This window comes from Morone saxatilis, unplaced genomic scaffold, assembly GCF_004916995.1.
Source record: "Morone saxatilis isolate NCDOM2014 unplaced genomic scaffold, NCSU_SB_2.0 Contig11, whole genome shotgun sequence".
Classification (NCBI taxonomy): Eukaryota; Metazoa; Chordata; class Actinopteri; family Moronidae; genus Morone; species Morone saxatilis.
The window spans coordinates 15,203,869-15,216,966 of NW_023339663.1; the positions used below are offsets into that span (position 1 = coordinate 15,203,869).

The 13,098-nt window shown below is 40.7% G+C and overlaps 2 protein-coding genes across 2 annotated transcripts in view; one reads left to right on the plus strand and one right to left on the minus strand.

Annotated features, from left to right (window-relative positions):
- The window catches only part of mindy2 (MINDY lysine 48 deubiquitinase 2), a 19,514-nt gene extending 12,385 nt beyond the window's left edge, over positions 1-7,129 (minus strand). The window contains exons 1-3 of the mRNA XM_035651699.1: positions 6,142-7,129; positions 5,751-5,808; positions 3,452-3,516 (exon numbers count right to left, since the gene is read on the minus strand). Of these exons, the coding sequence (XP_035507592.1) occupies positions 3,452-3,516; positions 5,751-5,808; positions 6,142-7,047 (1,029 nt within the window). The 5' untranslated portion in view covers positions 7,048-7,129. The remainder of the gene's footprint in view (positions 1-3,451; positions 3,517-5,750; positions 5,809-6,141) is intronic.
- Positions 7,130-9,477: 2,348 nt separating this feature from the next.
- The window catches only part of adam10a (ADAM metallopeptidase domain 10a), a 24,732-nt gene continuing 21,111 nt past the window's right edge, over positions 9,478-13,098 (plus strand). The window contains exon 1 of the mRNA XM_035682510.1: positions 9,478-9,787. Coding sequence (XP_035538403.1) covers positions 9,736-9,787 — 52 coding nt within the window. The 5' untranslated portion in view covers positions 9,478-9,735. The remainder of the gene's footprint in view (positions 9,788-13,098) is intronic.

Here is a 13,098-nt window from a genome sequence, read left to right on the forward strand (position 1 = left end):
ATAAGCCTTGCAGCTGAGTCCTACAACTCTATTATGAGTGTGTAGTCGTAAGTGATTTCCATTTGATTTCAACTCTTTCACAATAAACTTAAATTACCCAAACACTTTCCACATACCAGAATAAGAAACAGGAGTCTACAAAACATATTTATTTGTAGTTTACCGCTTTTGAAACAGGGCTGGATGATAATTCAATGTCACTATTCATCGACTGTCAGGGTTATCGTATTGGAATGATATCATCATATTGTTTAAGTATGCAGAGTTTTGTCTTGTGTAAATTATAATAATGGAACACAGTTTAATGTACTGCAATTCAATTAGGTTATTTCATACATTCATACAGTTGCCATATTGTGCCATGGACATTTTTAACATATTCTTATGAATATCATTTAAATTACAGTTAAAAAAAAACAAACATTTTTTGTACTGTATTTTGGTGAAAGGGAATCTTTTTTTTCCATAATGTATTGCAATCCTTGGTGTGTGTTTACCTTATGAAATGTCACATCCAACATGAACTGTCTAAACGGCTTCTAAATGAATATTTTTTTATGTCCAGTAAGGAGTATAAAGATGTCAAATGTTACATAATCAATAATTTTTTAATGAATTTGTTGACTCAGTTTACAGTAGAGGTACTGTTACGTCCCATGAACACTGAGCTACTCCAGCTTTCACGCTTGGCGCGGAGCAGTGAGGTGAAAAGCCTTCAGCTGGCCCATCTGAGAGTGTGGATTAGGAAGATTATGAGCAGCAGTGATGGCAGGATTAGCAGGGCTGTGTAATGGACCACATCTCTTCACTTTAGGGCAGAAGGCTCCAACAGCAGATGAGCGCTTGGAGATCAGATGATTAGCACTGCATCACTCACATTCATCTGTGCTTGTGTTGGATGCAGTTCCACAGTATAACATTAGCACAGAACTCCGCTGAGGCTTTTCAGTATTTTTACTTTTAGTCTTCAGCGTGTCTCTGCTTCCCTCTCTCTCTCTGTTGACTTTCACCCTAAATTTACCTAATAACAAAATCCTGAGTAGATGTAGTTAACAGGTGGTTGACAAAGTATTGCATTATAGTGCCAAGATGAGAGATTTGGTTCCCACAAAGCTTTAATTTCTTAAGTTGAGACAGTTGACAATGCGTATGTAGCAGTTAAAACATGCAGCCAAAAAATCCAATTATAAAGAAACCTCACTCTATACAAAATGTGGAAATATAAAAAATATACTGGAATGATCTGTTTCCCCCATGCTGCATTTAAAACCAAGACTTTTCTGCCAAGCAACACAATTGAGCAACCGTTCTTTGTTGAGAAATACATACCAATCTTGTGCCACTGCTAAATAAAAACCATTTCAAGGAATATTTGTCTGATAGTTGCCATGTGCATGCATGTTGATTCTATTTGCATCCATGTCTATAAAACTCTAAAAATACAGATCTATAAATCTAAAAAAACAACATTATCAATCACTGGAGGACAGACGTAACCCATTACGTAATGCCATGACCAGTAGGAGCTGTAAATAATGAGCATTTTTTAAGACTGTGATGTCCCATAATGTGAGTCATACTTTTATGAATCCAGGCACACATCAGCAGCTGTCACTGCTCTACATTTTTGTTGGATTAATCATCAAACTAGTCTCATGCTTCTGTTTGTAAACCCCATTTACATACATAACACACACACCTTTCAATATAATGCAGTCCAATGCAGAAACACCACTAACTCTGTTGTCTGCAGAGGTGATTCAACTCCTTTCTGACATAGTTACGGGTGTCTACCAAACAGATATGTACGAAAAATCATCAAACAGGCCAAGGTTAAGATGCTTTTTGAAACCAGTGCTGGGATTTTATCAGCTGTACTCACAAAAGACAAAAGAAAGGTTTAAGAAACATTTGTGAACAACACCCATCAGTGTGAATGACACCCAATGAAAACAAAGAGGTTTCATAAAACATGATAACCCATTTCCTCCAGTGGTTGAACACCGTCATCGTGGATGAACTGCTTTGTAAAAGTGCTGTTGGAGCTGGGTCCACTGAGACAAACTCAGGGCAAAACTACACTCTCACTTCCACAGCTCCTCCGAGTAAATATTTAACAATAGCTAAAGAGCAGCCGTGCAACTGCTATTTTAATCCTCATACACTCCTGTGACAGATGATGGCTGTTGAGCTGAATTTATAAATAGAACTTCTGTTATGAACTCCTTCTTTTCAAAGTCGGGGCGGCTTCAGTTGTATCTTATAACAATCCAATAAGCAATGAACACATCTTTCCGACATATAAAGAAGAGGAAGAAGAAGAGGACACCTTTTGTTTGACATACACATAAACATATTTCAGACTCGCTCTCTCTTACATCCTCAGCTTCTAGCAGCCCGGAGCTCTGCCCACAGTAGTCTCCACATACTGTGTCAACCACAGCGCCCGGACATGCGGACACCCACATGCAGAAGAGCTCCCAGGCCAGTGTCTAGGATTAGACTGCCATAATAACTATGCAACACAAACTCTAACCACTCCCTTACTTTAACCGTGTATGTTGAGGACGCCACTGATTTATTTAAGAGGTTGTATTTCAGCTCAACTTAAATTTAGAAAGACCGTTGCAGTGAGCTTCTACGAGGAGACTGCACATTCTTTTTTTCTCCTCTCTGAATGAGGGACAAGTGTGGCCTCAAATCATTCACAGATGTGCTGGTACTCTGCCACGCAAGAGGAGGAGAGTCAGAGCCTCTCCCAATCCATAGGCAGGCAGCAGAGATGGGAGGAAGCAGGGGAGCTGGAGTCGGAGCTCCATCTCCAAGTGCCTCTCATGCTGAGCCCCACACACACACACACACACACACACAGCCTCAGTAATAGCCGGGAGCTGAACCCAGCCATGCGTCTCAAAGCATTCACAGCCATGTGAAACAACATAATCTGACACTCCTGACCCCTGTTGTCCCCTGGGCCTTGCAAGACACTTCTTATGTAACCTATAGAGGAGTGGGAAAAAAGCTAAGCTGCAGTTTGATGTGGTTTGCAATTGACTCAATGCTCATTTCCATATTATGGAACATCCGCTGACCTTATCTGCTACATCAACGCAAATGCACAAACCCGCCATAGTGTAATCATGCAGCTATGCTGACAGTGCGTGTGGACACATCAGAGCAGTGTGCTTTGTATACTGTGGTGAAAATACTTCAATAATGGCGGTGAGAACAGCTGCGATATTCTGAGTGTCGGTGAAACCAAGTGAGAGCTCATGTTAAACTTGCACAATTATGTTTCCACACAGAGAGAGGAGAGAGTGTGTGTGTTTATCCCAAAAGCACTGCGCTCCTCAAGTACCGTGAACAGTCAGCAGCTTACTAATGCACACACATAAGCAAAAACACACGCCTGTTTAATAATAATATTCCACAGTGATTAGACTGGTCTTACCTGCTCATAGTTTAGCCGCTGAGCCTCTGATATCTCTTTAGGCTTGGTTTCCAGAATGTAGTCTCCTGCAGAGCGACAGAAGGACAGAGGTGTTAACAGATGTGTTGACTTATATTGTATTGACAGATCAAACTACCTTGATTGCCACCGATTATCACAATGGCTTCATGGCTGAAGTGTTTGTATTAAAGGTGACAGATGTTTTGAGATGTTTTAAGTAGCCATTGGGGTGGGGTTTAGCACTGGCCAGCTGTTTCCCCGAAGAAAAGGCTGTGCCAAATATGTAGGATCAGTCCAGCTCCTGTCCACTGCGCTGTCACCTGAGAGCGCCGTCGTCTCGGCTCTGTAGCAGTGTGAGCTGCGGCGGACAGCTCAGCCTGGCAGCTGTCTGGTTTCAGCTCCGTTCAGTCTGATCAGCTCGACAAACATGCTTCTTTCTTATCATGAACATGTCTTTACAAATCAGATCTAGACCTGACACTACATCAGGGGTACGTGGATATTTTTCAAGGCACATCATATACACTGCTGAACACGAGACCTCCAGCCAGATGTTTGTTTGAGTTGTAGTGCATGTGCCTCTCTTGTGAATGGTATATTTAGTTTATTTCATTTAAAGTATTTCACATAGACTGACTAACAAAGGCAGTTGTGCCAATATATTCTTGTTATGGCTGTTAAAAGTGTTCTTGCACTATACTCCTTACTTTTAAAACTCTTGTGTAAGTATTTTTCAAAACGCTTCACAGAGAATTATTAATTTATTAGGAACTGGCGAGAGTATCTTCCGCACCGTCAACACATACTTTTCCAGAGAATTACTCCAAGGAATGCCATCGACCTCTTGTCGTCAACAGCAACATTAAGTAAAAACAGCTACACATGGAGGGGAAAAAAACGCTTTCATATGTATTTTGCTCAAGCAAATAGAATGAATGGAATATATCCAGCACCAAAAAAAAGAAAGGCACAATGATTTCTTCATGTGCATGCTGGGAGAAAAAACTAAACTAGCCTATCTACAATAAAAAATACAGTTAATGTCACCATGTGACCAAAGTAAAGACATGTTTAAAGCTCTTAATTAGTACACAAACTTGTGCTTTACGAAACTAAACTAAACTCAAACTCATTAACTCTTTGCAGGTGTGTTTAAAACACTCTTCTGACTTCATTTCTATGTCACCCTAGATGAAGATTGTAGAGCAAGGCAAAAAATATTTTTAACGGGTCAGCCAGATGAGTGGTTTTACTACAGCATGTCCACAACAGGGAAAACCCCTCATTGCTCTGTACTCCGGTGAACTCGCTCATCTCCGGTCCTCGCCTTAATATCTGTATCTGGATCCCGGACATGCTACACTGCAGAGCGGCTGATTGACGACCCCACACACTTTAAAACACCACATCTGAACTTTGTCGCCCATCATCAACCCCTTGCAGTGCTTAGTTTAGAAGTTATCCAGCAGCCCCTGAACATTATACAACGTTAACTTTGTGTGATGTAATTACATGCATGCACAAGGTTGCACACAAGGCACTTTTGGAGAAAAAAGAGTCACAGCCAATCATTATTTAACTGTAATTTATAAAGAGATTATAGAGACTGAGCCGTGGTAGCCAACAGATACAATCCCAGTAAGGGGAAATCTACCATAGTGCTGTAATGTGGATTATTTCAGTTTAGCTGAAAGAGAGGCCACTAGCAAGGACCGACTCTACCTCTGTTGAACCCCTGCTGTAATCAGACACTCTGCTTTGATATCGAGAGTCATTTTGGTTATGAAGGGCAGGAGACAGCCAGAAAGAAGAGATAGCTCCTGTTTCTTTTGCAACAGCAGAAGATTGGATCACGGGGAATTCCCCTGTTCGGTCCTCTTCCTCTGTTGACTCTGGAATATATATATATATATATATATATACACACACATATAGACATATATATATCTGACCTTAAGAATGTAACCGCTCATTTGAGAAGATGCATGAAACACAAGAATGTTTACTAGGTGGGTGAAACTCAGTACGGGCTAGTAAGTTTACAAGAGTGGCCTCATGGGCTACCACTTACTCAAGATGATGTGACTCAGTAAATGCAGGCAAACATATTATTATTGGAGTAAACTACTTTTATTTTTTATTTTTTTATCTTCTGCCAGTGATAAAATAGGTTAGTATTGTGCACGTGTGACACCAGGTGAAAAGAAGCCGAGCAGAGGAGAGAGCAGATTGGGTGAGAGAACATATAATCCTAATAACATGATGTTGTGTAATAGCTTTAATATCTACGAACACTCACCAAGATACTCCATCAGTTGCTCAGCAGTTATGATTTCCATCATAGGTGGCATCTTAACCTGCAACAGAGAGGAACCATACCCTTTGTCAGCATTCAACGTGTACTGAAGTCTTCAGCATGTACTGACGTCTTTAAATCAATTCATACATAATGCTGATATTGAGAAATCATACATGTCTTGACACAAATTAATTTCACAACAGGAAGTGCTGAGGGATAGAGGGGGGCACCGGGGTAGATCTAGTGTTAGATGCGCATATTAACCATTAGCAAGTCTTACTGCACACTGTAATCACATAACATACTGATTGAGCTCAGAGCTATAAAAATGTGCCTATTTGTATTCGTTAAGAGTCAGGTTTCCATTAATCCATCATCTCAGAGCCTTTACCTTCCATGCAAGCAGAAGGACATTCATAATTGCCAGTAATGGACAAGGGCCGTTCTCGTTCTGGGTGATGATCGGCGTATTCTCCTCCCTCCATTTGATCCACTTAATGTGGTATATAGACTGGCCGGCGGCCCGGTCCTTAGCGCTCTTTGTCCCATCAGCCCCGTACTCGTTCTGCAGGGCCAGGGCCAGTCCCCTGTCCTCCAGCCCCTCGCTGTTCAGGTCGGAGCTGGGGCAGGAGTTGAGGTTGGAGAAGGACTCGAGTGAATCTATGCTCCGGGACTCTCCTCCGAGGCTGGGATCGGGGTCACTCCCACTCGGCAATGCCTCCGATAAGGTGTGATCACCGGACAGCCCCGACTTGACGCCGGCTGTGATTGCATGGTCCGGACACAGATGAGTCGGTTTGGCAAGTTTTGTGGATTCACTTTCTCCACGAGCCAAACCCTCATCCCGCACATCTGTGCTCCCCTTAGCGGGAGGTGAGGCCGGCCCGTCGGTTTTGTTGTTTACTAACTTTGAGGCACCACCCTCGCTATCTTCTGCAGCCAGCACCGAGTCATGCCCCATCCCGTTACTGATCTGGTCCCCGGACCCCGACCACGACCCGCTCGCCGCGGTGTCCTTCTTGCTACCATCCTGCACGGAGAGGACTTCGACCGCTCCTGGTACGTCGGACTTCCCAGCAGTGGAAGTGACATTCACGGCGCTGGGAGCAGCAACATTTGCGCTGCTGTTATTACAACTAACGTTAACCAAAGTACTGAGAGGAGCCTCACTATTCTTGCATTTCTCGGCTGTTCCTTTCACTCCGCCGACAGCCGTAACGTCGCCCATCTCTCCCGCGATCGTGGCACACAAAGAGCTCCCGTCAGTGTCTCGATGCAGGGTTGCATTTTTCTCCATTTCGATTTACAGACTGTCGACGGATTTTTAGCTAAATTGCAGCAGCAGCCTCGGTCCCAAAGACGCCATGACAACTCTGCGAGTGACGTCATCAGAGTGAATTGCTTTCAGGCCGAGCGAGGGGCGGGTGGTGCGTTTGAGTGCACTCGTATTAATTATTCATACTTATGAACATCGCTCAGATTAAACGATGAGAGCCATCCTAGTCGACCCAAGTAACTATATCTCTCAATAGCGAGATTAGAGTGAGTGTATACAGGTAATTAAACGTTGTTGGGGTTTTTTAAATGTGCTGGCTCAGAAACCTCTGTAGGGTCACTAGGGTGTGTAGCTTGCTCCATCTTCATAGTTGAAGTTTGTCTTTTTTACGAGGACCCGTGAATGTAGCGTGAACAGAACCTGCCGTGGCCGCCTTGTGTACGAGTGCTCGCCCATTTGTGAGGCCGCACAAATCTCGCGTAGCCAGACCTCCGTAGTTGTACTACTCTCCGGATAAACGAGACTTCAGATACTACACAGTTGACAGTTGGTTGGGTGTGAGTTTGAACGTTCATTAATACAAAACAGTCTTTTTATTTCTGTAGATGGGTACAAAAACCCACTCATCCCCTAATTGAAACCTATATAATTATCTGGTTCTAATTAATGACAACCTAGGCCTCCAGCCCTCCTAAGCCTACTGTGTCCCCAGCCCTCTTTAACCATTCAATTCTTCTGAAATAAAATATATTTTGGGGGACTTCTTCCTCCAGACTTTCTTCCTTCGGCCTGTATTTATTTCTGACAGGTCTGATCAGTCCACATGCAGTAACTGTTTACAGTCGCTGGGTGGCAGCAATTACTCGGCCGAGCAGAGGAGGAGCATCCCCGCTCTTCACTGAACTTTACAGACATCAGACTGCATGAAAACCATTCCTCCATCAAACATACCCCTTACTCTAACAATCTATAACCTATTCAAAGCCTTTTGATTGGTAGTGATGTTGTTTGGGTGAGTGCCACAGTGACAGAAGTGCTGCCAATGAGAAAAGAGCTTTTCCACCCCTTTTTTTAAAAAAAAGGAAACATATTTCATGTTATTTTTAGAAAAGGGATAGATAGATAGATAGATAGATATATAGATAATATAGATAGAATAGAATGATAAGATTAGATAGACTTTATTAAGTCCCCGAAGGATTGGGGTCGTTCATCAGCAGCCAGGTACATTAAAATACAATAGAATAAAATAGTTATGATTCCTGACTCTCAATGACACCCTCACTGTATAGGATCTTGACAAGGATTGATCAGATAAAACATCTTCAGTTGAATTTGAATTTGAAATACACAATTTGCTTCCAAGTAGACCACCATGCAGGCCAAGCATGATCTAAGACATACAGCATCTAACCTGCTGTGGGTGCAGAAACGAACACCACCAAGTTGTTTAGTAAACCATAACCACATATATATTTATTATTGTGAAACCACATACCCAAACATAACCTACTGCGTGCCAGTTTAGTTGTTGTTGGTTGTACAGTTTTATTTGAGTGCAGTGGACAGACGTGACATAACTTTGTGGTTGTTACAGGAAACCAAACAGGAAATCAATACGCAGTTTCTTTTAACACATGTTTGGTTTTTTTTACTGTCGTCATCAGGTTGTAATTATGCTTCACCTGCTCGTAATCATCATGGTTATACTTCTGCTGTCTGTTTACTCTGTACTTTATAACTTATTTTTATTTCTGAATAGCCGACTTCACCTTTGTTTTGCTTCTATATTTATTTACTGGAAGTCCAGATATAGATTTAGGCTTTAAATTGTTTCTATTTTTCCCTAGTTTATTGTAACTCTCTTTTACAGGGATGGCCTTACATGACAAAAATTGGTCTAAACACCAAATGTCTTTTATTGATAACTAAAGATCCATTCTGTTTCTCAAACAAACTGATTCTGATGAGGAAAATAAAGTAAATAAAACAAATATCTCACAGCTAATCTTTAAATTTCTTTCATATGATTAATATATATAATAATAAATTCTGACTATATAACTACTATATATTGAATATATCTTTTCATATATTTAAATATATATATTTAAGTATATATATAACATTGTATACATGTATTTTTCAATGTAGTTGCTCTTTCGATAATTAATTTCCTCTTTTTGACTTTTGTCCTCCATATGAACTAAAAAAAAACCTGCATAATAAAACCCGGAAGTCAGATGATTTGCGGAAGTAAACAACTTGTATAAGTGCTCAATGAAAAACCGAAACAGCGGCTTGAAGCATGTAAACTAAATACTACACACTAATGTTTAGTTGTCCTTGTCTGAAACTCAATATCGTCTTCAGAAGTGACCTGCGGCCGATCTTCAGTGTCCCTCAACAACGAGCACAACAGTGGAGGGATGGGTGTGTCCAAACTCACTTGGCATAACACGCCGGAAGGGAGGAGGGCCTGCCTGTCTGCCTGTCTGTCTCTCGGTCTCTCGGTCTCTCGGTCGGTCTGTCTGTCTGTCTGTCTGACATTTGGTTGGTGGAGACAGGCAGCGCCGGTGTTTGTGATGGGAGCTAGCTAAGTAGGAAGGGCGACTATACCTTTAAGTGAAAGATAAACGAAACAAGAAACAATCCGCGGTGTCGCTGGGTCGCTAAGCTGCTTTACTGGGGCGCACAGGGGCTTTCGATATGATATTTCTTAAACTAATTCTCATGTTTTGCTGCCTCCGAGATATTACAGGTAAGTTTTCAATCGATTCCCAGCCAAAGGAAAGTGTTCAGTGATCGTCAGTGGAGCTAATCGGATCAGACACTTGTACTCCGGCTGTCTAACTTGCTAGCTAGCTGGCTAATGTTAATGGGAACTGTAACGTTGGTGTTTGTGGCTGCTAACCTGGGTTTAACCCGGGTTTAACCTGGGTTTCACGTTATTAGAGTCCGTACCCGGGCCAGGTTAGCCCGCCCGTGTCAGCTTAGTTACGTTTGGGTAAAACAGTTTGAGTGCACGAACAGATAATATGTATATTTTTTAATATTTGATGAGTTATAGTCGGACATTACGTTACAGTGCTAACGTCTGCAGACGGGTAGTTTCATAGCGATGATAATAAATAATAATAATAAATGTCCATTCAAAACAACCAGCTTTAGTTTAACTGCGCTCATAAATGTATATGAACTAACTAGTACTCCCAGCTAACAGGTTACTTATGGAGATAGACAGTTATTGCTTGTGTCAGAAGCAAACATTTATAAACTACATTTATAAAAATCTTAAACTATTGACTTGTATTGACCCTAACTTAAAACTAACTTAAAAGTTGTTTTATTCCTCACGGACGTTGTTTAACTTACAACAACTACAAAAAGATCCACAAGGTCAAGCAACTTTTTGTCCCTTTCTCTGTTGCTTCCGGAGATGAGTAACAAGTTGCCTTTATTGCGCTAATCGCACTAAAAGTTGTGTGTTAATCAGTTTGCTTTTGTTTAATTACTTTGTGCTTGTCGCAATGTAACTACCTTACAAAAGCGTGTCTAATGCTTATCCTGCCTAAGATATTCTCTAACAACAATAGTCATAATATCTAAGCAGTGCCAAATGTAACCTCTTTGAAGACTGTTGTGATTTCAGTTTTAATCATACTTTTCCACTTCTCAGTTAGTCACCATTAGTCAAAGAAACAGGGCAAAAATATTCCATGTTGGGTAACTGACGAAAATGAAAGTAAATTCATTTAACCTAAAGATTAAATAAAGATTATCTACCCTGATTAAAATAAAATGTGTGTTGCTCAGGAATGTCATACTTTCATACAAGCTGAACACTTAAAAAAGCTGAAAATGCTGGTTTAAACTGTGTATGAGCAAAAATATCGTAATAAGAACGCGTTGAATACAGAAATCTATAACCCTGATGTTACTGAGATTTTAAAAGGATGTCACTGAAATGGCAGTGAGCCAAACGGCGTCAAAACAAGGACAGGAAAACAACTGACTTTTTTTAATGTGTTTGTCTTTAATACAGTTTGTGTTTGCGATACTGATACGGAGCTGAACTGCTTATTTCGTAGACCATGAACTAGCAAGATTGCTCTTACACTTTCAAAGATACATCAATGATTCATTTCATTTCATAGTCTTCATTAAACACTGGTTAATGGCTGCTTGATCACTTTTCATAGAAAGGCTCCATGATGTCAGAGTTAGGTGTGACTGACTTTGTCTTCCAGGAAAACACAGTTTTTATTGTTGAACAGTGAGAGTGCTCTTAAAATGTAATGTTTTTGACTTATGTTTACAAAAGCTTCAATATATGACTTTGTTCACACATGTTTTTTGATGCTTATCCTTTTATCTGTCATACACAAACTTCACTTAACTTACCTTCACTGTTGCCAAGATTAAGGCAGAACACCATTCTTGCATTAAACCCGGCATATCAGTAACCACATATATATATATAACCAGTAAGTTCCTATGCAGTGGTTCCAGTTGAAGTGGGAACTTTATGTGAAAAAGCCTTCCATTTTCTCAACTTTAACCTTACATATTTACATTTATTGACCTGACAGAAACATATGAGTGCTTTAGGAGCATCAAGGAGCCATGTGCACAAAAACAGAGACAAACCGTTTGTATACTCTCATGGGAGAGGAAGGGGGGGACAAAGGATGTCCTGTTCTGAACCTAAATTGCTACAAACACCTGGTAACGTGCATGATTCCACTAAACCACACACTGCCTTATTATTTATGATCAGTATGACAGGCACGTTGGAAAAGGTATGTGTGGTTAAATGTGGATTTTTAATCTTTTCAACTTCCAACATTTCTGAAGTCAGTGTTTCAGATAAACTAGGTTATCTCACTTTTGACACAGCTGCTGTTGCTTAGCCTGCTTGCGGTGATAGTACGTTGCAAGGAATTTTCTTGTGCAATATAACGTGGAATTTTGTTGTAGATAATTTTGGTCAGGCTTGAGGCTCGCAGATTATGACCAACCCTCTTACTGTTATTTTTCCAGCGCTGTACGATACATAATGTGGAGGAGAGACTTTTGAGTTGCCCTGAGCTGTTGGGTGTCTGATGTGTTGTGTTAGCCAGACTGCCATCACCCAGCATGCATGGTAATGCGAGGCTCAGATCCATGCTGTTACCACCTCCTCTGTTCCTGTCAGCGGTTTCCTCTCTGTCAAGAATTGCACTTCACTGGTGCACTGGAGGCTGAAACAGATTGCACTGAAATTATGATGACTTAGCCTTTACAGTGAAATTGACTGCCAGTTTTTGCTCAACTATTGTTGCTGTCCAGAAATTTCATCTAGCACCTCTTAATGAGGTCATCTCTTTAGGCCAAAATAAAGTAGGATTGTTACGTTACCGTCAGGTCATGATTCAGTGTTTTTCCTCAGTGAGTGATGGCGAGGAGTGCTTCAGAAAGAGGGGTGAATGTAATAGAAAGCAATTCAAAAGCATTAGTGGTTTATTTATTTAACACATTTTTTAGACTGTTTCATTTTGATAAATGTTTAAAGCAGGATGACTTTTTATCTGTGATATTTTAAGATACGTTTTATTCTGGATTATTTCTTTGTGTGAATTATAACTGCAATTTATATTTTTCTATTAGGCTATTTGACATTCAGATTGTAACCCTGATAATAGTAGATGAGGTCAAACTGTGATGACTAATATGAATTTAAGGTGGTTTATGGTCATTTTAAGTTAAGGGGTGGCAGTCCGCCGCCCTACAAAGTGAACGCTATGCTCAGAATGTTGTAGCTCCAGTTGAACCTCATGGTTGAGAGTTAGTGGTGCGTCCCTGTATATACCTCCTGCCCGATCGGTACGCCTCACGTGTAACTCCAACAGAGATGATGAAACAAGATCACTCACTCTGTATCTTCTTCATTTATCATATTCTTTATTTTATTATTTCATTTTTAAATTCTTTACTTCTTAGTATTAGCTAAGGCAGAGTTACAAAACATTGTCACAAAGAATTTGCTAGGTTATCTGAAAACTGCTTGTTGTTGCTACATATGCACATATG